At 44.3% G+C, this 24,344-nt stretch overlaps 1 protein-coding gene across 1 annotated transcript in view; it reads left to right on the top strand.

Annotated features, from left to right (window-relative positions):
* The window catches only part of NID2 (nidogen 2), a 56,925-nt gene that overhangs the window by 29,986 nt on the left and 2,595 nt on the right, over positions 1-24,344 (top strand). Inside the window, exons 8-17 of the mRNA XM_036010031.1 lie at positions 275-505; positions 8,222-8,365; positions 11,565-11,684; positions 12,638-12,868; positions 16,319-16,540; positions 17,142-17,311; positions 20,180-20,309; positions 21,029-21,200; positions 21,875-22,032; positions 23,512-23,635. Coding sequence (XP_035865924.1) covers positions 275-505; positions 8,222-8,365; positions 11,565-11,684; positions 12,638-12,868; positions 16,319-16,540; positions 17,142-17,311; positions 20,180-20,309; positions 21,029-21,200; positions 21,875-22,032; positions 23,512-23,635 — 1,702 coding nt within the window. The remainder of the gene's footprint in view (positions 1-274; positions 506-8,221; positions 8,366-11,564; positions 11,685-12,637; positions 12,869-16,318; positions 16,541-17,141; positions 17,312-20,179; positions 20,310-21,028; positions 21,201-21,874; positions 22,033-23,511; positions 23,636-24,344) is intronic.

The following is a 24,344-nucleotide window of genomic DNA, read 5'->3' as shown; positions in this document are numbered from 1 at the left end:
CTCGGTGCGGCTGGCACGTAGTAGCATTTATTGTTCACATAATGACAGGCAATGATTGGACTGCCTCCCTCAGCACTTTAGCTTTGTGTTCGCTCAGGTTCTTGGGATTGCTTTGCAGGTTTCCCATATAAACCCAGGAACTTCCCAAGAGAACATGTTCCAGGGATTAGATGAAAAACTATGTGTAGAAAAAATCTACTCTCTGTGAAAATCTCTATATATAACACATTTCAAATTTACCAGCTTTACCAGCTGTATAATATGTCTGTTGCAGCTGTGACCTCCACAAGTTCCAGAGACTACTCTCTTACCTCTGGTGCCGTCAACCAAATGTTGTCCTACCACATCAACCAGAACATCACTTACCAGGCATGCAGGCATGCCCCCCCACCCCTGGGCATGCCTGTCACCCAGCAGCTGAGTGTGGACCGGGTCTTTGCCCTGTACGATGATGAAGAAAGAGTGCTTAGGTTTGCTGTAGCCAATCAAATTGGCCCTGCTGAAGGTACAGTTCCTTTTTTTGTTGTTCTGGGGCAAAATTATATGTAACCTTTCTAAATTCCTTTTTGAGTAGCCTCAGAATGATTCACAGAGGTTACTGAAGGTTACTGTGCCAGGTTCTCTGTTATGTGCTAGATGTAAAGACGAATAAAGCAGGATCTTGTGCTTGAGGTGGAGATAGAGGCAGAAGATATAGAACCTCTAGAACAGTGTCCTTGCCAAGCTCAGGAACAGAGCATGATATGTGAGGCTAGGTTTTGCAACAATTATGAGCACCAATCTGTGCTGGGAACAAGGTGGGGGCAAGTGAGGAGGGAGAATGATGCTGACAAGTAATTATTATAACTGTGACAAGTGTAGGGTGCTGTGAGCTTGGCCTGGAGGTTCAGGGAAGATGTCCCTATGGATGTGATGTTTTAGCTAAAACTTAAATGATGAGAAGAATTTCATCAAATCAAAGTGGGACAAAATCCAGTGCCTAAACAAATAAAACAAAATAGAATGGGCTGAATGAAAAACCCACATTTCACATCATACTTAGTGTGGAAAGACTGGATGCTTTCCCTGTAAGATCAGGGATAAGACAAGGCTGTCTGCTTTCCTAGTCAACACTGTGCTGTAAGTTCCAGTCCAGGGCTCTAAGGCAAGACAATGAGATAAAGGGCATTGGAAAGGAAGAAGTAAAAGTATCTCTATCTTCATATGACATGTTCTTATATGTAGAAAATCTAAGGAATTCACATGAAAAAAAAACAAGTTTAGCAAGGTTGTATGATACAAGATCAATATGCAGGAATTAATTGTGTTTCTATATAGCAGCAATGAGCAAACTGAAAAGGAAATTAAGAAAGCAATTCCATTTCAAAAAGAATAAATTAGGAATGAATTATAATTTTTTTTAAAAAGTGCAATATGTTTACATTGAAATCTATAAAAAATTTTTGAAAAAATTAAAGAGGTGCTAAATAAATGGGAAAACACACCATGTTTACAAATCAAAAACTTAATATTATAAAGATCGCAATGCTTCTTAAATTGAACTATAGATTCAACACAATCCTGTCATCTGGGTTTTTTGGAGAAACTGATGAGCTAATCCTAAAACTCATATGGAAATTTAAGGGACCCACAAGAGCCAAAATCATCCTGAAAAAGAACAACAAAGTTGAAGAACTCATACTTCCTGATTTCAGAACTCGGAGTTGTCAAGATTGTATGGCCTTGGCACAGGATGGACACACGGGTCAATGAAACAGAAGTGGGAATCCAGAAACACACTTCTATTTACTGTCAGTGGATTTTGACAAGGGTGCCAAAACAGTTGGTTGAGGAGAAAGACTAATCTTTTTTACAAATGGTTCTGGGACAACTACTGGGTGTGTGTGTGCAAAAGAATTAAGTTGGATCCCTACACCACACCATGTACAAAATTAACTCAAAAATGGGTCAAATACCTTAATGTAAGAGCTAAAATTTTAGAGAAAGACATGGCGTGAATTTTTGTGACTTTGAATGTGGCAGTACCTTCTAAGACAATGATACTAAAACCACAAGCAACAAAAGAAAAAATAGATGGGTTAAATGTCATCAAAATTAAAAACTTTTGTGCTTCAGAGGACATTATAAAAAAAAGAAAAATATTTGTAAATCATACCAGTAATGGATTTGAATCTAGAATATGTGAAGAACTCTTACATCTTAATAATAAAAAAATAACCTAAGTAAAAGATAGGTAAAAATTATGGATAGACATTTCTCTGAAGAAAACATGCAAATGTCCAATGAGCACATAAAAAAATATTCAGTGTCATTAATCATCAGGAAGAGGAAAAAATCAAATCCACAGTGAGATACTATTTTACATGAATGTGAATGAATATAATAAAAAACAGATAAGTGCTGGTAAGGATGTGGAGAAGCTGAAACCCTCATTCATTGCTGATATGAGTATAAAATGGTGTATACTGTGGAAGACAGTCTAGCGGTTTCTCAAAAAGTTAAACACAAATTTACAATTTGAGCAATTCTAACCCTCTCTTTATACTCAAGAGCAATGAAAACATATGTCCTCACACAAACTTGTACATGAATTTTCATAGCAGTTATTCATAATAGCCAAAAGGTGGAGAAAACCCAAATGTCCATCAATTGGTGAATGGATTAAAAAAAAGATTTTATTTATTTACTTTTAGAGAGAGGGGAAGGGAGGGAGAAAGACAGGAAGAGAAACATCGACTGGTTGCCTCCACATACTTTACAATATGGATGAACTTTGAAAAGATGCTAAGTGAAGGTAACTAGCCATAAAAGACAACATATTGCACGGTTCCGCTCGTGTGAAATGTCCGGCATAGGCACATCCACAGAGACCGAAGATTGGTGGTTGCTAGGGCTGGGGAAATAATAGGGAAAGCGGGAATCGATGGCTAAAGGGTACAAGATTTCTTTTTGGGGGAGTTAAAATGTTCTAAAATTGATTGTGGTGATGGATGGTTGCACAACTCTTTGAATATACTAATAACAATTTAATTGTGTACTTTATTTGTTTCCAATTTAAAAAATTTCCATTTGCATGGAGCGTGTACTTTAGATGGGTGGATTGTATGTTATGTGAGTAATATCTTAATTTAAAAAAACAGTTGTGGAGAAAAAAACCATAACTCTAAAGCACTGGTTCTCACACTTTAGTCAGCATTAGCCTCACCTGTAATTCTTGATAAAAACGAAGATAAAAATGTCTATCAAGGCATCGAAGGACATGAGGAGCCTTACATGCGAATAGCTAAGTGAAAGAAGCCATTCTGAAAAGGCTGTGTACTGTATGATTCTAACTATATGACCTTCTAGAAATGGTAAAACTGTAGAGACGCTAAAAAGATCAGTGGTTGCCTGGTGTTCAAGGTGGGGAGGGGAGGGAAAGGATGGATAGGTGGAGAACACAGGATTTTTAGGGTGGTGAAACTATTCTGTATGATTCTATGATGGTGGCTACCTGTCATTATACATTTGTCAAAACCTGCAGAATGTACAATACAAAGAGGGAGCCTAATGTAAACTACGGACTTTAGTTGATACTAATATTCCCATATTGGTTTACCAGTCACAACAAATGCACCGCACTAATATATTAGTAGGAGGAAACTGCAAACTCGGGTGGGAATGGGGTATAGAGTCTGTACTTTCTGCTCAATTATTTTTGTAAACCTAAAACTGTTTTAAAAAATAGTCCGTTAATTTTTAAAATGTCCTAGGCAAACCGGAGGATAAGCCTGTGAAGCCAGGGAACTCTGTAGATAGGAAATGACGTCAGATCACGGGGACATTTTCATTCCGAAAACCAAGAGGTGGTGCTTTGCCCCAGAACGCAAGAGGCACATCAGGGGAAAGAGAATGTCTCCCTCATTCAGCGTTTTATATTGAGACTGCTGAGCCCAGAATCCGTGCTTGGAAAGGGAATTCTGTAACTGACGGGTGATTCTGTGCTCTATACCCCTCTGGAGGGGAGGGCTCCCTGAGCCGCCTCCGTCTCAGTGTGCAACTGTCACTTCAGCAATATCAAGAGATTCAGGCAAGAGGACCGGACTCTTCTAGGATGCAGGAGTGACTTGAAACGAGAACCCTGAGCTTGCTGGTTTGGGTGGGAAATCGGTTTGGTTTTAGGAAACTTCGATGGGGCACAGGCATCCGGTGTCCAAGGGTGAGATTATAAAGTAGTGAATTAAGATCATCAAAGTGTCCCTTGATTTTAGGGAAACATTTACATCAGAAGGAGAGACTTAAACAAAAACAACTGGGGAAAACATCCTTTACCTTGGAATTCCAGTCAGGCCCTTGGCTGGGGGTAAGTGTTTGATCTGTGAAAACAGCTATTAGCGAAGGAGCCTCCCAACCTGCAGACCCCATTCTGATCCCAGAGTCATTCAGGGAAAAGATTGACCTCTGGGTGGGCTTTTCCTAGAGACATACCACATGGGAGTAACAAAGGGTCAAAGAAAGGCAGCAAACTGGCAGGTACCAAGTTGCTAATTTGTCTTTAGAATTTTATATGATTTCCCCTTCCACACCAAGTCTGATAATAACAATATAAGAGCAAAGGATGGATTACTTGGTGCCAAACACTAAGTACCTTCATGAATTAACTCATTTAATTTCTGCGACAAATTCAACCCAGTAGGGGGATTATTACCCCATTTTACAGAGATGGAGGTGCAGATGGGAAGTACCTGCACCTGGTCACAGATAGAAGGTGGTGAGCCAGACTCAAACCTAGGCACCAGCTCCAGAGCCCACTCTCAACTCCTCCTCGTGGCCCTGCTGCTCCAGTGGACTCTGCTGGCCTTAGGGCTGCCTCATAATTTAGACCAAATTTTACAACAGGGAATGTGTATTTTTAACCCTTTATGTCTGCACCCTACATAGGAGAAAAGAAAACCTCTTTTTTTTTCTTCTCTCAGTGCATAGCAGTATCTTCTTAAGAATTTCTCACTTTTTCCAGAGGGAGTGATTATCTGGTTGGAATGTCTGTGAAACAGCACAGCTGCCCCCCCCCCCCCCCCCGGGGTGTGGGAGCTCCCAGCTTCCCAGCAAATGGGGTGGGGTAGTGCTGTGGTCTTCCCACTCAGGGCTCAGGGCTCCCAGCCACCAGCCGGCCCTCCCCGAGTGTTTGAGCTGCAGTGCGGGTTGGCTGTCTCCTGCCCTTGCTCCCACTTTGGGGCTCCTTCTGGAGAGCAGAGCAGACTTTGGGCAGAGGGCCCCCGCACTGAAGCTGTTCCTTTAAGGAAAACCACTCTTCCCTATTTGATTAAATGAGTAAATTAGTTCCAGATCCACAGTCAGAGAGTCAAGCTGTTTAAGAGGGTGAGGGTGAAAGAGAAAATGCCTTAAGAAGGACACTGCTGGTCTTTGCTTACTATAATAGGAGACAAGCTAGCAAGCCATAGAGAATGAATAACCACATGGTTTTAGAAATGAACTTTTAAAATAATGTTTCTGAAAACCAAATTTGGTAAATAGGGCCCCATAGTGGGAAGGACTTTAACACTTGGTTGAATGCTCTGCTGTTGTCTTCTTGAAACTCTTAATAGTTTTTGAACAAGAGGCTTGACAGTGTCATTCACACTGGGCTCTGCACTGGGCTCTGCAAATTACAGTGGCAGGTCCTGTCAGTGAAGTACATTTCAGATCAGTATCATGTAATTATGGACATTCTCCCTCAGTTTCAGGTAGGCCGGTGTATCCTGTCCAAGGCTGCAAGTCAACGTTTGTGCTGCACTTTTTGTGGTTTTTTTTTTGTGCCTCACAGGGTGGTAAGCTCTGATATGCTCACTAATCTTTGCTGGAATGTGCCACAGTGAAAACTTGGTGCTGGAAAGCACTGAACAGGAAGGCTAAGCATCAGTATTTATAAATTGAAACATTTTGAAGTTCACATCCCCGTTTGGCTGAGTAGGCCAGGCATTTTGTACACACTCTTGTCAAATGTGGAGAAATGATAATGGGGGAGAATCAGGTCTGACATTGGGACTTCAGTGAGGACATGACCCTGTCGTTAACTGGAACGCATGCTGGGGACTGACTCAGGAACTTGGTCTATACTATTAAGCTAACCCAATAACCACAAGCCTAGTGCTGTGCTTATGTCTTCTGCCAAGAGGTCCAAGAGGAGGAAGGAGAAGTGTCCCAGGATGTCTGCGTGGTCTGGGGGGCTAGCTCACACTGGCATGCTTAAGTCCACTAGGTTTGACAAGTGCTGGAGTCATTTGTTGGTTGATCCTCATCTCTTGACAAAGCTGGTGCTCCAGCCAATGTCATTGAGGTGAACCGAGGATAAATCCATGGCCTGCCATATATTTTTTTTCCAGGCCATAATATGAGAATCAATACCATGAGAATATTCCACTGCAGGAACACACTGTGGTGTTTCTTATAAAGCAGATGGTAGGAGTTTACCAGAAAGCAAGAGTGTCCCATCAGGGACTCTGCCAAGGCATCGCAGTTCACAGAAAACTGGAAGAATCCTAGTGTGGGCAGCGCAGCAAGGACTGGGGAGCTGGCCAGGCATCCAGAGGCCTGGCAGGGAGTCCAGACTATGGGGCAGGCGAGAGCAGCAAGCGCTTGGGTCCCCATTAGGAGTTACTTTAGGCAGGGCCCACCTACATGAGGGAAGGCTGGTAAGGAGACGTGGGTGAGAGAGAAATGGGAGGGAATGCAGAAGGAGGAGGTACTGGGAAGTTAAAGCAGGAGGTACTGCCACAGTCCCTCTGCAGAGGCCAAGATGCTGGTTTCTGTGGAAGTGAAGGAGCTGTGAACAGCCAGGCAGGAGTGTACTAAGCTTGATGTCAAGACAGGGAATCAGGCACAGAAATCCAAGTGATCATGACTTAGATGGAGCCCCTCTGGTAGCAGAGATGGCTTGATGTAGGGCCTGGGAGATTTGGGTGGGACTCCTGAAGTCTTTCAAATCTAAGATCAGAATTAATTCTAGGGATTGAGACAAAGGTAGAACCTCAAGTGCGGAAGGAGAAGGAACACAGTCGCTGGGAACTGGGTAGGCCTGCCTGCGGGGAATTGCTTTTCATACACGTTGTGCTGGGTTTTCTTTACCTTTTTAGTAGTTCTGGTGATATAAGCATTATTTATATTCTCATTTGACACATGAGGAATCAGAGACATAAATGGAAGTGCCCGTGGTTAATGGATTCATCCTGTCTGGGCGTTTGGGGCCCTTTCCGACATGAGCACCTCTGTGTCCTTGGCTTAGACTAGATAACTTTATGAAGTTTCTTTGGTTGTATTTGTAGCAAAGTGGTGGAAAGCATGGTCCCTGGAGCCAGACTGCCTGGCTTTTTATCCCAGCTTCCCCCGTCTCTTCTGGCTGTGTGCCATCGGGTGGGTTACTCGGCCTCTCTGCACTGCAGTAGAAATGAAGGTGATGATGATACCTTTCTCACAGTGTAGTCTCGAGGATGTAATAGGATGGTATGTAAAGGGTTTAGAGTAGTGCCTGGCATATCTCGTATAGTGTTCAATAAGTGTTATTACTACGTTCTATCTAGAAATAAAATTACTTATGGAAGATTTCAGATGTTAACAGTCATCACTACTTAGTGGATGGAGGCTTCCGTGGCAAGGTTAACCGGAAAAAGTAAATAGTGTAAAAATCATTCCTCTTTATTTTGTAAAAGCAAGATTTTCTCATTAATCGAATTTTGACTTACAGTGAATTTTAGTGAGAAGTTTCCCAGTTTAGAAGCAGAAATTTGGGGTATCCGTCTTTGCTCTACAGCTTCCTGGCTTTGTGAACTTAGGCAGTTTTTCCTCTTAGTTTCCTTATCTGTAAAACTTACTAATAATGGGGATGACAGCCCACCTTATTAAAGAGTTGCCCTGAGAATCACATGAGATAATAGACCAAAAGCATTTTTAAATAAAAGGATGTCAGGTACTGGATATTGTTAGTTCCTGGACACAAGCCTACTGTATGCAAGAACAGGTTAGTTGTATGTAAAGCAGGCAAGAGGAAGCCATTCTGGAATTTAAAACTACAATGCAAATAATCCATCCTAGCTGTGGGTATTAACAATTTAGTGAGGTTGCCACACGGCCCCCCACATAGACAGTGTACAGTTATTTCCGGCAACTCTTGGATCTCCCTCCTGTGCCGTTCTCTTTAACGACAGCCAGATTTTGCTTCTGTTTTTTATTTCTTCTCCCCACACAGAAGACTCAGCCCCTGCGCCAGTGAATCCTTGCTATGATGGGACCCACATGTGTGATACGACAGCTCAGTGTCATCCTCGGACAGGCGTAGACTACACCTGCACGTGTGCGTCTGGGTACCAGGGAGATGGACGGAGCTGTGTGGGTAAGAGCCACACTCCGTGTCTTTCATGGAGTCCTAGTCTAGCACTCTGTTTATAAAAGACAAGTGTCTGTCTTCTTAATGATCTCCACTGATCCATGAGGTTAGCAGCTGTTAATCTAAGACAGTGATTTAAGAAGTAAGGTGTATTCTGGTTAGGTTTGTGAGGACAGTTTGGAGGGGGAGGGAGGAGCTAGGGTCCATTGGTTGGGTTTGTTTCAAAGCGATTTCAGCTGGTTTGGGGTGTGGGCTCAAAATTAGGGCAATGAGAAGAATGTTGAAGCATGAAAGAATGAACTCAAAGTGGAAGATATTTAACACATTTTCCAAACAGTTTTTTTTTTTGCCAGCTTGATGGATGATAGAAAGGAGAATTATGCTGAGATTGTGTCATCCTTTGCTATCTGAGTGGGAAAGGAGCTCTACTCTGCCTTCAACATTGTTGTCCTCACCTGCCCCTAGAGGCCGCTGGCAGTGGTGGTTAAGCATGAATGATCCCCCTCCCCTAGGGGTACAAGGAAAGGTACAAGGAAAGCCCCTCCTTCAGCAGGGAGTCCCTGCTGGACGTCTTTTCACACTTTCTCTCCTGACACCTGACATCCTGTGAAATAGAGGAGAATTCTTCTACACAAAAGCTCTAGTTATGCCCTGGCTGGGTGGGTCCCTTGCTTAAAGCGTCATCTCATGAACCAAAAGGTTACGGGTTCAATTCCCAGTCGGAGCACATGCCTGGGTTGCAGGTTTGGTTCTCTGTTAGGGCACAAGCAAGAAGGCAACTGATCAATGTTTCTCTGTCTGTCTGTTTCTCTCCTTCCCTTCCCTGCTCTCTAAAAATCAATAAGCATGTTTTCAGGTGAGGATTAAAAAAAAAAAGCTCCAGTTACTGCTGAATCCCTCAGTGTTTGCACTGCTGAGGGGGCCGTAGCCTGCTCTGACAGACCCTGGTGCGCGGCCCTCCGAGGAGGTGTCCTGGACTGCACTTCGGGGAGCTTTAACCTTCCCCAGCTTTTGGGGGACAAGTTTCTCACTTGTGATGCTTGTAGTCTCTTCATGGACGTTCTTTCTGTCGGTCATGCATAACAGTTACTACTGTCTGCCCAGACTTTGGTGTCTGTGGGAGGACGCCTTGCCCTTTCAGGTCTGAGCAGAATTCTAGGCCACAGGCTTGAAGAACAGAAGTAATTGGGTAGCTCTGGGGAGTCCCCTCTCAAAAATAATCACAAGAGACTGATCTGTGGGTTCTAGAAATACGCCTTGTATCTCAGGAATTCCTGCTTCCTGTCATTGCCTGGGTTCCTGTTACCATGAGAAGTACTTTTAGCATACCTATTATGAATAGCTTTAATTTCCTGCATTTGGCTGGGTATTAATTTTCATAGCTTTGGTTTTATAGCTTCTTCCAGGCCCAAGGAACTGGATGGTCACCAGCTTTGCCCAACTGGGAATTTGAATTGTGCTTTAGAAGAGGCAGAGGGCCAAATCTCAGGGATAATTAAATATGGCAATATAGGACTCAAATTCATTAGATTGGAGATAAGGTTTTTGTTGTAATTGTTTTCATTTGGTTTATTTTGGGTTAACTGAGGAGCTAGCCAGAAAACTTTGTTTCTAACCTTGCAGATGAATTTGTAAGTACATCTGCCTTTGAAGGTGAAAGGAAGTTGAGCATGGGGGCCAGTCGCTCATGTGAGCAGAGCCTGTCTGGGTGGCATTAAACTTGGTTGTGTCGAGCAGTCGGGAATTTTTTGGACTTAAGGGAACTAATTTATATTAATTAACCTCCCCCGAGACTGAGGATAAGCAGAATGTTAATTCGCTAATTAGAAAGTAAGAGATTCCTCTGCTGTGAACAGAAAGTCTGTGTTGGATGTCCAGTATATCTGCTTACTGGTACCTGGGACAGCCCCCTGGTCACGGGAAAGGGTCTGAGAGTGTGGTCACAGCTTGGGTGGCACTGCTAACGCTAGAGGAGATTCCATCTCGGTCCCGGGAGGTTGGGCAAGGGGCCACGTCTGTCCTCAGCCAATTCACGTCAGATTAAGGGCTGTAAGTCTCCAGCTTCCCAGGTCCGCTGTGTCCCTGCCGTGGGCTGGCCCACACTGCTGCAGTGCATACCTTCTGGGATTCCTGTTTTCTAAGCCTCACACTGATCATCCCATCCCAAAATGTGTAATCTCCTGTGTACACATTTTGAAAACAGGTTTTAGGTGGCACTGTGGATGTGACTATTTGCAGTGGAGCCTTGATCAAACCTACACCTGCATCATCCTCTTAAGTCTGGAAGATTTCCTGTCTTGACAGACACCTTATCTCAACTATGGGGCATTGGTTTTAACAGTTAGACTCTTAGGGAAGTTTTTTTCCTTTTTGCGGGGTTGGGGGTGGGGGAAAGAGGGGAATTGCCTTGCTATTTTCAGCATGTGCTGATTTCAGTAAATAAAAGGAATACGTGTTGGCTTTTGTTTGCAGTTTTAGGATGTTGTAGTTTTGAGAAATATGAAAATTCTCATGGCACCACAGAGGGAGGCAGGGTTCCTGAATTGTTTGCGCTACAAACCTGATAAACTTAAATTTTTTTATGTGTTGTTTCAAAACCTCTGGTAATAGTTTTCTTACACTATTCTATTTCTTCTAAAAATAGAAAGCAAGGAAAGTTGCTGATGAACTGGGCATCCTAGACTGTAGCTCTGGGATTAAGCAAGACTTCTTAGATTAGTGCTTCTTAGCTGAAAAAGTATCTGGGGCCTCACCGGGCTTCTCTGCAGCTGTCAGTCAGTGCCATTGGGAGACGGAGCCAACAACCGAAAGGGAAAAGCTATTGTTACGTATATTTATTGTATCGTTACTGAAAGGAAGGGAATATAATTTATGGTCTAAAGGTTAGCGCCTAGGTAATAACTTCCTGGACTTCCCTGTAGATGGAAGCTGCCTGGGAAATGTATTGCAGGCTCTGTTTTTCAAGTGACCACACATTTGATTTCTACACTGAACACCCTAATGGATTAACTCACACGACCCCGACCATGTGCGGTTAGGCTTGCCTTTGGGTGTCGTATATCTGCTCCTGCCCAAAGGTCTTCTGAAGTTGACCCCTCACTGTTGATCTTTGGTACTAAAGGCCAGGTAGAGCACAGACTGAGTGCAGTGAAGTCATGCTGTCCTGCCCCTCCCCCCCACTCTGTCCCTGCTCTGACCTCTGCAGATGTTGATGAATGCTTGGAAAACAGATGTCACCCTTCGGCTACCTGCTACAATACCCCCGGCTCCTTCTCCTGCCGCTGCCCACCTGGCTACCATGGGGATGGACTTCAGTGCACACCTGGTAAGGTTTGGAGGTCAGATTGGGCACCAAGAACTCCCAACTCCTCACTCCTGTGTATAATGCACACCCATGGTTTTGTGCGTATGATACACTGGGTTATTATACCCATGCATAATGTGCATCCTTATTTTTCCCACAAAAATTTGGGTACAAAGTATGTGTTATACATGGCAAAATACAGGATTTTTCTACAGCACTTCAGCCCACTCTCGATTTATCCAGGTCTAAGGCCATAGTTAGTAGATCTCCAGGCTCTGGATCTTTCCCTCAGTTACCACCAGCTGCTTGGGTTTCTGAGAGTTCATTGTCTCTTGGCTTTCTGGGAGGCCCAGAATGTGACCCATCTATTGTCCTACCTAGTAGCAGTCCTGGGTAATTGCCCTAGTGATCTTCTTTGCCTCGATAAGTGCAATTTAGAAGAAGCGTTGAGCTTAAGTTTACTCAGCAGGAGTCATGTGCACTGGTGAGTGGGGAGCAAGCTCCCATGGGACTGCTCTAGAAGTTGGGCAGCATGGTGCAATCTAGTGACAGCTGTTAACCTGGAGCTTCTCAGACTGAAACTCTGGACTGCAGGGGATGAACAGAGCTTGACTTCTTTTCTCCAGAGTCTTGTGGGGTGTTTGGACGGAAGGCATACTTGTTCTTCATTTTATTCAGATAGCAACAGGAGCTGGAGGGCTGAAGGGAGGGGCTGTTTTACAGTATAGTCTGCCCAGGAACTTATTGGGTAAACTGTGAGAACTGGGAAGATATTAGGTAGTTAGTAGCATAGCTAAAATAAGAACACAGAACTCCAAAATGCCAGTAATTTGCTATTTTCCTCACATTATGCAGCCTTCCAATTATAGAAGAAAAAACCTCAGACAAGAGACCTTGAGGTTGGTTTGTAATACTGTCTGGGTTGCAATGCCTTCTGTCCCTGCTTTGTGTCTCCTCTGCCCCTGCCCTGGAAGACACCACGTCAGGACTGACAACCTGTGAACGTCAGCAGCGCGACGCCCAGGCTCAGCATGCCTACCCTGGTGCCAGGGTCCACATCCCCCAGTGCGACGAGCAGGGCCACTTCCTGCCGCTGCAGTGTCATGGCGGCACCGGCTTCTGCTGGTGCGTGAGCCCCGATGGTCACGAAGTCCCTGGTACCCGGACACCACCCGGCTCTAATCCGCCTCACTGCGGGCCACCAGGTGAGCCAATCTAGAAAGAAACCTTGTGCCTGGTTAGGCCTGGCACTTGTGAAGCAGAATGGCATGGGCTGTGGGGTAGATTATAACCCCTGCCCAGACCATGCAGACTCAGGACTGAGCACCATCCTCTTCCTCCTAGGAAAACTTGAATGATGTGCACACCTACATGCACATTCACATTACAGGGACATAGAGACATGCACATGTGACATGTGAGATCACTGCCATGCATTGTACTCCAGCCTCCTAGACCCTTGTCTAGTACAGGACTAGAAGTTGAGGTTGAGTGTGTAGGTACGGCTGAGGCCACTGCCCTAGACCTGCTAGGGCAGCTTTGAGATATTAGAGCTAGAGGATCTAGCCAGACCGGCTTTTGTCTAAAAGAAAAACTGCCTTCCCATGTAACTTTATATCACTTAACATTGCCTTCTGAATTGCAGGAAACTGTCTGAAGGTTGTTTTAATACCCTTAGGAAGAAGAAGTATGTCACTGGTGGGTGGGTCCAGCTAGTTTGCCTGAAGCTAACAACCCAGCCCTGTCTGGCCAGCCCAGCATGTCTGTGGGGGACACCCTTGTCCCAGCTGCCTTCAGAAGGGAAGCAGGAACCTGTCTGGGTAGCCCATGTGATCCTAGACGCTGACGACAGACGTGCCTGTTGTCATCTGAGCACTCCCCACCCTGATGGGGCAAGGCTATCGAGTGAGTGCTCAGTTTGTGCCAACCACAGGTCGCCAAGGCAGGCTTCTGCTCCCCGCTGAACTGTTCAGAGATGGAAAGAACTTTAAAAAAAATACAGAAGAACTTTATCATGAAGCATGTAGGATTGGTATGATGCCACTTTCACCAAAATAATTTCTGTGTCAATGGGCTTGCTATTCAAAGATCCATTTTTAGTATTGAAAAGGGTTTCATAAATACTAGCCTTGGCTTTTTATTACCACCAGTTTTGATCCCTTTAATAATATTAATTGTTATGGCCAGGACATCAGTGATTCTAAGACTCATGTAGGTAAAAATTGGTAATGCTTAATCTAGCCGCCCATGTTTCTACAATGACACTCCTAGTTCCTATTCTCTGTCCCTATTTTAAGGAAAAGATTTTGCAGATCCTCCCCACCCCTCAAAAAGTGAATACAGAGAAACTCATGCCTACTGTTTTAAAAACCTTAGTTCTAACTCCAGCTGGGATTTGAAGAAATCAGATGGTTGGGAGGTTCCTTAGGAGAATGGTTCAGAATTCTATTGTTTATGATGACAAGCATGTGTTAGGGATAGCGATTCAAAAGGGAGCCAACAGAATGGGAAGTTGATGACTAAGAGAGGGTCATGCCCTCTGGGGCAGACTCTGCCCATGACCGAGACCTCCCTCTGGCTGCCGTGTCTGACTAGTCTCATCTGCATAATGAGGTCAGCTTGAAGGAGGAGAGAACACTTTCTGGCCATGATTTCAAGATATTTAAAACCTGGCCAACCAGAAACAGAAGAAAAAGAATCCCATGGTTGGATTGGAAAGGAGCTGCAAATAGTAAGGAACGAGAGGGCTGCCCACATGTTGAGTGAGGTATGGCACCCATTTACCAGAAGCTGACTGTGCTGGGTGTCCTCATTCCAAACAAAGAGATGCTCCTCATTGGGTGGTCCCCCGAACCAAGAATGGGTTCTCCAAGTTTGGAATGTGGACCTGTGGCAGTGCTGGGCACTTCTCCAGGGAACAACCCCCCTCTCCCACCCTTGTGATGGACAGCATGTATTTGAAGAAAGTGGCATTTCCCTCTCTGGGTTCATTGAGACACACCTGGGTGAGGAAATCAGAGTCTTCCCTTCTCCATGAGGTCTCAACATGTGCTTCCCATGGGTCATGAGCCGTGGAGACAACCTGAAGAGCATCCGCTTCCCCCAACTTGGGTGAGTCTTATAGTGGAGCTAGTTGGGTTTGAGCCCTGCGGATCTTAGTCACCATGTTCCTGCTTTCCCAGAGGAATGGTAGGTGCTGGAGCCCAACTGTAGTATTTCCAACTTGGTTCTTTGAAGCTGTTGGAGGTTTTGATCAAAGGAATGACATGAAATGACTGGGTTTTAAAGGGACTCTTTCTGGCTGCTGGCTGAGTTTATGTTAAGGAGCAGGGAAGCAGGAGTAGGGAAGCAGGAGCGGGGAAACCAGTGAGAAGGCTACTGTAGTAATCCTGGCAAGAGGCGATGGGCCTTTGACCAGGATGGCAGGGTTGGGTGAGGCGACTAGATACTCTGAGTGTGTTTTGAAGGTACTGCTGACATTTCTTGACATATGGTAAGTGAGAGGAAGAAAGGAGTCTAGGATGATTGGATCTGAGCAATGGAAAGATGGAGCTGTGATTTACTAATAAGGAGAAGTCCAGGGGCCATTTTTGTTAGTTCTCCTCTGAGACTCTGTTACTCATCCAAACAGTGGTATCAAGTAGGTACTTGGCTGGACGATTCTACACACTGTAGGCTTTGAGTGGCAGGAAATAAAAGGGAAGTACTTTCTACTTCAGTTCCTGCAGGAGATCCTACCATAGATGGCTGTAAGTTATTTCGGTGGTGATGATAGAGTTCTCTCAGAGATCTGCTGCTCTGAAACAGGGCCATGGTGGCCCCGTCAAAGCAGCCTGGGAGAATTGCAGGCAGAGAAACTGCCCTGCAGGAGAAGGTATTGGGAGTGTGTTCAAGCATGGTGGTGAACTAGGAGGGAGGGAAGTGGGGGAGGATGCTGGAGAAAGGAGACAGGGCAACATGGTGGCAAGGTGAAGCCCACAGAAAAAGGTTCAGCTTTGAGGTAATCCCAGGCAGTGTGGCCAGAGGACTACTAGGAACTGGAGTGTCACCACCGCTGCCATGCTCCCATACACTGATTACAGTAAGTTACACTTTCACACAATATAGTCTTCCAATGGACAGACACCGAGGCCCACACAAGTCAGACATTCATTAATGCTTTCTAAGACAAACAGTAGCCAGTCAGCCATAAGATAACCCTCAGACGCAAGTCCTAGAGTTGAAGCAAGCGAGAAAGAATACATACTGGCTTTGGGCATCACGTCGGCCATTGTGCCCCACAAGTGTTCTGTGAGCCGAGGCCCTGGGCCTGGGCAGAGTGTCTGTGTGGGCCTGTCCCTTCTGGAAGAGATTGTCCCCCTTCCCAGGGCGAGTGAGCCCTGTGCCCCTGATCTCATCTCCTTGTTCTTTCCTCATGTGGTGGGGCCTTGGTGGCAGGTGCTTCTGGCCTGGGAAGACAGAGCATCAAGATGACCTGCTTTTCCTGATTCCTGTGGAGCTTTACTGCCCTGGTCCAGTGCTCAGGGGCTTGGCCAAGGCCTCGCTAATGCACACGAGGATGAGGGCCAGGAGGCCAGGTGTGGGGATCTTGAGCTACATGCTGCACTCTGTCCTTGGCTTACAATCAAAGGCTTTTTTTTGTCCCATCTGCTCAGCGCCCACCCAGAGGGCCCCGACGGTCTGTGAGCGCTGGAGGGAAAGCCTGCTGGAGCACTATGGTGGCGCGCCCAGGGACGACCAGTACGTGCCCCAGTGCGACAACCTGGGCCACTTCATCCCCATGCAGTGCCACGGGAAGAGTGACTTCTGCTGGTGTGTGGACAAAGACGGCAGAGAGGTGGAGGGCACCCGCTCCCAGACAGGCGTCACTCCCGCATGTAAGCACCCAGGGGCGGCTCTCACTCGCCTCAGCTGCATCTGAGGTTTCTCTGCAGGGAGGCGGTGCATGAAGATGGGCAAACAAGGGCCAACAGATCCAGTGAAAAAAGTCACTGCTGTGCTGTGTGGATTTATAATCTGATCCACCCGAGATCCCAATTTGGATTTAATGTTTGGTTTTGTCATTAGCAGTTTCTGTAATTAGAACATCTGGAACTCAGTTCAGCATGCAGTGACTCCCCTTCCCCAGCCCAGGGTGAAAGGGGACGTGTGTCACCCTGGGGCCCCAAAGAGAGGCTGACAACACTGGCCCTGGTTTTTTCCCCTTAAAAAGAAAAAACACCCCAAACCTGCTTTGTTCTGAAGGAAATGTGTTGTTTTCCTCCTTACTAATTGGCAGTGATTTACATAATTGATCCTTGAAAAAAACCTAGAAATTAGAATTTAAAGGAACATCTGGTGCACATCTGTCTAGGTTTAAGAACTTTTGATGTTTTTGGAGGCTCTGGTCTGTGGGAAAATAACTTTTCCTCTCTCCCTACCCACCCTTGTTTCCTTTCCTCTCTGCTCCTCACGCCGACCTCCTCTTTCCCACGGCAGGTATACCCACGGTTGCTCCACCCTCGGTCTGGCCCGCGCCCCGGCCTGATGTGACCCCTCCGTCCGTGGGCACCTTCCTGATCTACGCCCAGGGCCAGCAAATTGGCTCCTTGCCCCTCAATGGTACCAGGCTTCAGAAGGACACAGCCAAGACTCTGCTGTCACTGCATGTAAAGTGGCTTTCTCCTGTGGGGGCGGAGCTGCACGGGGTCAGATCTGAAGGGCCTGACATGGAGGGAGGTTCTGAAGGATTTCTGGGCTGCAGTCTGTCTCCATGGGCCTGGCACCAGCACCACAAAAAGTGCGGCTGTGTCACTCAGACTCTGACCAACCAAGGCTGCAGCCTCATTGGTTCGTGGGGTTTCAGATATGTGGCAAGGATATGGGGCATTTCAGGGTTGGCAGGATGCTGAGACAATATGGTGATCCAAGGGAAAACCGACAGACTCTTAACCCGAGTCCCCAGGGTTCTTTCAGTGCCCAGACATTTCCAGAGACCCAGAAATGCAAGGACTGGAATAGCTGCAGGGTGTGGTTTCTGTGGTCCGTGGAGAACCCCAAATGGAAACCCTACAATGCCTCATTGTGGCAGCCCTCTCCCCTCCCATGGTGGTTCTTTTCTCAACTTCTCTGGTTCCTTCATAGATGAAGATCTGGGGAGAGTGTGATGCTGGAACAGGAGTGGATGGAGCTTTCCCTAGGGGATGCTTGCAGCTTCCTGAGCCAGCAGCCTCCCTATTGTCAAGGCACTCCATTTTGGAGGAGAGATTTCTTCTCTAAAATGAAGAAAAGGGAAGGGAGTTCACCAGAAAGACAGTGACACTTATAATGGAAAATGGTCTGGTTCCATTTCTAAACTTTATGCTCCAGGTACTTGCTTACCTATGGGAAAGAATGGCAGTGTCCATGTTTACATTTACTACTGTTGATGCACTAACTCCTTATCTGGTTCCAAAAAAGTTTAGAAGCAACCAGTGTTCAGAAAAAATATGCCCTTTCCTTTTTTTCTTTTTTTAAAGATTTTAGTTTCTGTGTGTGTTTTCTAAGCAAACACTAGCATGCTCTTTTTATAAAAGTTTCAGTAAAAGAGCTTGGAACTCAGAAGTTATCACAAGCTAAACGACTATTTAATCCTAGCCACATCAAATGGCTTCACTGCATTTCTGAACTTGACTCTCATGAGGACAGGGTGGTGGTGGAACTGGAGCAGAAATGGAACATGGGCTATAGGTACACTGTGGGGGAATTTACTTAAACTGGGACTTTTTTTCCTGAGTAATTTTGAAGTCATTACATGGGTTAATGGATCCCATGACTCCCTGGGTTAGTGGAAGCCCATATGATGTGCATTCTTGCCTGAGACAGATACTGTTTAGTTTTTTTTAAAATATATTTTATTGATTATGCTATTACAGTTGTCCCATTTCCCCCCTTCTCTCCCCTCCACCCTGTACTCCCTCTCCCACCCACATTCCCCCCCTTTAGTTCCTGTCCATGAGTCATACTTATGAGTTCTTTAGCTTCTACATTTCCCGTACTATTCTTGCCCTCCCCCTATTTTCAACCTACATTCTATGCTACTTATTCTCTGTACCTTTTCCCCCTCTCTCCTCCTCCCACCCCCCTGTTGCTAACCCTCCATGTGATCTCCATTTCTGTGGTTCTGTTTCTGTTCTAGTTGTTTGCTTAGTTTCTTTTGGTTTTGCTTTAGGTGTGGTTGTTAATAATTGTGAGTTTGCTGTCCTTTTACTAGACATGTTTTTTCCTTATCTTCTTTTCTTAGATAAGTCCTTTTAGCATTTCATAAAATAAGGGCTTGGTGATGATGAACTCCTTTAACTTGACCTTATCTGAGAAGCACTTTATCTGCCCTTCCATTCTAAATGAGAGCTTTGCTGGATAGAGCAATCTGGGATGTAGGTCCTTGTCTTTCATGACTTGGAATATTTCTTTCCAGCCTCTTCTTGCCTGTAAAACTGTACTTTACCTTCAGACCCTACGCTCTTTATAAACTGTTCACTTTTCCACAGGAGCCAAAATCCTGCTTGTACAGTGTTTCTTGTACTGACTCCTCTCCCAGAGGCGTAAGGCAGGCCAGCCCCAGGCTTGGTTAGGCAAGCAGGAGCTGGCATGACCTCAGGGACAGCCAGATGGCCCCTAGATGTTGGCTTTGCACATCTGCTGGGCTTCTCAAAGCAGGAATCTGGGCTGAAAATTGAATGAAGCAAGTACTATTTGAAGAGATTTGGAAAGGAACATCACTGACTCAGCATTTTAAACGAGACTTTGCAAGTTATTTAGAAATAAGGAACAGGGAAACCTTCCTATCCAGAAGCTGGGTGACTGCCATTCCCCAGTTCCTTAACCCCTCAAACCATCTTTTATCTAGGAGTACAACCAATGACCTGCTTTGCAATGAGGGCAGAGATGGGGGTAAGGGTGATTGCATCTCACCTAGGGGAAAGATCTCACTCATATCTCAGGGCAGGGGAGAGATTTTATGTTGGCAAATTCTAGAAAGGCTCATTCAAAAAGTGCTGGTAACATTTTAAAGGAGTCACAATTTTTACCCAGTAAAATATTAAGGCCTTACTGCCCCAAGATGAACATTTGTCTATCAATGAATGGGCTTTTTTCATGAATTCACTTTTGTTTTTAATGCCAAAAGTAACAATGCTTATTGAGGGCTTACTGCATATTAATTACATAGTAGGACACTTTGTAAGCATTTATGGTATTCATTTTTATAGCAGACAAATGAAGTGTAGGTACTGTTATCTTCATTTTAGAAATGAGGAAACCAAGACACAGCAAGCTCAGGTACCAGTCCCATAGCTAGTTAAGTGGCGAAGCCTGGCTGGCCTTGATTCCAAGAAGTCAGACTCCATAGCCTACGTGTCTAACCACTCAGCTTGGCTGCCCATAAGACTTCGGTGTGGAGTTGTTCACAGCAGCCATGCGTGAGCGAGGCAGCTGAGCATGCACTCAGGGAATGTGAGAGTCCTAATTCTTCCAATTCCGTGTGCTCATCAACACAGGGCTCCATAGTTGTGGGAATTGACTACGACTGCCGGGAGAGGAAGGTGTACTGGACAGATGTCGCTGGACGGACGATTAGCCGTGCCAGTCTGGAACCGGGAGCAGAGCCTGAGACAATCATTACCTCAGGTCAGCAGCTTCACCCAGAAGACACAATTTACATTTCACTTGCGTCTACTAAGTCCAAGATGCTTGCCTGTTTTATGCCAAGGTCTCCCCTCTATTTTCATGTGACAGGAGCAGGGGTTAAGTTCTTTCTGTACATCACTTTTTTTTTTAGCTGTACAAAAACAGCCTCTCTATAAACAAACACAGAAGCAATGAGAAGTTGATTCTTACATGGGCCCTTTCTATTGTGAATTCAATGGAAAGGGCTCACAGTAGAATGAAGGATGTGGCCATCGTTGATGTGGCCAACACAGCGCTGCGGATGCCTGGGGCCTTCAGGTTGGGTTGCAAGAATTTTTAAAACGTATAATACCTGACTATTTAGTCAGGGGCACTGACGTCTTTTCCCTTAGACTGTCAAATGAAAAATGACAATAGCCAACACAATAGCTGTCCAATGTGAATGAATCAAAATTATACTTTTTGGGGGGGGGTCAGATCGGCAAAAATATATTTTTTGGTGTGCCGCAGAATTGTAGTAGTTGATGTGTGTCATGAGGTGAAAAAGGATGAACATCACTGGTCTAGAGAAAACTAGAGGTGGCAGGAAAAGTTAAAAAAAAAATTTGTTCCTCCATTAACCCGATTCTTCCCACTTAGACTCTCAGGACTTCATTTTTTTTTTTAACTGTTCAAACATAAATCCCTCTGCTCCAGTCCTGCCTTTGTTTAATTTCCAGGTCTGATAAGCCCTGAAGGACTTGCCATTGACCACTTTCGTAGAACGATGTACTGGACGGACAGTGGCCTGGATAAGATAGAGAGGGCCAAGCTGGACGGTTCTGAGCGCAAGGCTCTCTTCCACACAGACCTGGTGAACCCCCGAGCCATCGCTGTGGATCCCATCCAAGGGTCAGCTGGGGTTCCCTAATTCTCCATTACCTGCAGATTCTGACTTAAAGTGCTTGGAGTTTAATGTGGTGTGGGGAGGGTCAGAACAAAAAGCAGAAAAGCTCAAATGCATTAATTTAACAGTATTTATTGAGGATCTACTAGGTGTAAGGCACTGTTCTACTTTTTATCAGATGAGGTATGTCCTGTCTGAGGTTAACACTTGAACAGGAATGAAGTGGGTCTCCTTCAGCAACATATTAGGAGGTCATAGTGTGAAAACCACAGTAGGGTGTGTCATTAATTGGTGAGAGTAATCAAAACACACACACCCAGCATTTTCTTTCTCAGGCCTCACTTTCATTGCAGCAAAAATCAAGAATAAAATGTTCCCTGTCCATAATTGCTAAGGGCATCAGCTGGGACACATAACTTGGTCGACGTCTCAGTACTTGTTAGAACCAGGGAGGATTTATACCTTGACAAACTCTCGCCATACTTAACGGGGCTTCTACCAAATGAAATTCCAGAAAAACCCTTCAAGCAGTAAAGAAAACATTCAGCTTAAATTTCAGTGAAGTGTTTTTTGACTCAGAAATACTTAGTGAAAAGTCTCAAAGATGGTTTTGAAATTTGAGTTCTTCTACACATTGAGGAATATGTATTTTTCTGTATTCCATTTAATTTATCCACAGCAACTTGTACTGGACAGACTGGAATCGAGAAGCTCCTAAAATTGAAATGTCATCTTTAGATGGAGAAAACAGAAGAATTCTGGTGAATCATGACATTGGGCTACCCAATGGTTTAACCTTTGACCCCTTGTCCAAACTGCTCTGCTGGGCAGATGCAGGTAATACTACTCGTGGAACGCAAACAAACACTTCATTACAATGGTGCCAACACTCAACAGATTTTGCAACAAAACCAAATCCCATCTTTTAGATCATCTGGCTTAAATTTGTAACGGTACAGCATAGATAATCAACTACTTTGGTATATAAACTTCAGAAGAACACTTTGTAATGAACTTCCTAGTGTTTTAGGGTGTGCATGTGAACTAGGCCAGTAAGTTCAAGGGCTAGTATTATCCGACTCATTTCTGTACTGGATGCCATTCCCCAACATGACTGCTTGGCATACTTTTTAAGTTAAAAAGAAACATTACCCACTGTTGGAACGGGCAGACTTAGATAAGTGAACAAGAGGTGCAGGTGGTTTTTTCGTTGGCCAGTATTATAAATTTATAAATGTCTGTTCAGCAGTCAGTATGTTACTATGCCGAGGAAATTCTCTGGTAAGTGATGTGGCAGCATGGTTTCCTTCAGTAGCAACTTTGGGTTGCCAGTATGTACACTAACTTTTCCTGTTGTGTGATTTCACTATTAGCACAACTGAAAAGATGCTATACATCTTGTTATAAACTAAAGAATGTGAAAAAGGCTGTTCTTGAAGAATTAAAAATCTAATAAAAAGGACTACAATGCACATGGATCACTATTATAACCCAGTTGTCCAAACAAGTTACATTTCTTTAAAGTATTTGAAATTTGAATCCAGGTTCCATAAGAAATGTGAAACTTGGAAATTTTTAACTTAGTTAGCTATTGCAAAATCTTCACGATGGACTTCCTTTGCACTGAAAAATATGAGCCATGTTGCCACTTTACTTTTTATTCCTACCTAGAAATACAGCATTTTTAAAAAACTTACAGGGTTTTAGTTAAAATGCAGCATTGGCTATTATACATTACTTACAAAGGGCACATATTTATCCAAATGTCATCATTTATGAGCGTGGTGGCAAACACAAGGCCTGTGGGCTGAATCCTGCCCTCCACCTTGTTTTATCTGACCCGGCACCTTGTTTCTACCCGGTGGCAGGGCTGAGCTCTCACTTAACTGTTTGAGGAGTAATTACATTTATACAGTCCTAAAATTACATTTGGCCCTTTGAAGGCAACCACGAGGCTGATGTGACCCCCAGTGAAAATGAGTCTGATACCCCTAACACTTGAAATTATATCAATTAGAAAAAAGTTTAATGCCCTACTTTGGGAGAAACTTGGCCAGATTTGTGTAAATCCTTTCTTCCAAAAAAGAATTATGAGTTTAAACTCTATTAAAAAATAGAATGCTATTAAACAAATTAAAGACTGGTAATAGAACAAAAATTTTTTGTTTTTAATTTGCATCACTGCAATGGGAATAAGATAACTGTATCTTATTCTTTCTTTAAGACAGAATCTACCTGCCACTATTATTTTTTGCAAGTTCCCCCCTGCCCCATGGTATGGAAGTATCTCACTTGCCCTTTTTGATGTTTTCAAAGGAACAAAAAAACTGGAGTGCACATTACCTGATGGAACTGGACGGCGTGTCATTCAAAACAACCTCAACTACCCTTTCAGCATTGTTAGCTATGCAGACCACTTCTACCACACGGACTGGCGCAGGTGAGCTCCACACATACTGGATAAGCCCGAAAAGGCACTCTTCTGGAGGACACATTTGTTTTACCAAATGTCAGTGACTTTAGTAATTAAGCCCTCTACTGAAATTTTCATTTTGTTATCTCTTCATTAGTAGATATCATTCAAATATTACCCAGATATTTAATGGTGTACTCATATGAAGCTGAAATGTGGCAGAGCTGTTAGGTTAAGAAACTACCCAAAAAAGGAAGCTTTCATCTAAATCCAATCTTCAGAGAATAAGACAAGCTTAAGGGCACCATGAAGTATGTTAGTTATATGATTTGAATTGATTTTTAAAAATGACATTGTGTACTTATTAGTTGTCTACCAGTTTTCCAAGGAGGAACTGGGAAGCATTAAAAAAAAAAATGAGTTGGGAAAAGTAGGTTTACAGTTGTTTGCATGCAAAAAGACATAGTTTTCAAAATCTTTTTTAAAAGTATATTTTATTGATTATGCTATTAGTTTTCCCAATTTTTCTACCTTATCTCCCCTCTGCCTAGCACCCCCAACCCCCCAGTATCCCCCCTTAGTTCATGTCCATGGGTTGTACGTATTAGTTCTTTTAATTGTGTTTATTATACCATTTTTGACCTCTCCCCATCTTATGCCTACCAATTATGCTTCTTTTTCCCTGTACCTTTTCCCCCCTTCCTCCTCCCCACTGAAAACCCTCCATGTGATGTCC

Source organism: Phyllostomus discolor, chromosome 1 (genome assembly GCF_004126475.2).
Source record: "Phyllostomus discolor isolate MPI-MPIP mPhyDis1 chromosome 1, mPhyDis1.pri.v3, whole genome shotgun sequence".
Taxonomy (NCBI): Eukaryota; Metazoa; Chordata; class Mammalia; order Chiroptera; family Phyllostomidae; genus Phyllostomus; species Phyllostomus discolor.
Note: the sequence above shows the minus strand (reverse complement) of the source record. Positions and strands in the feature narration are given on the sequence as shown.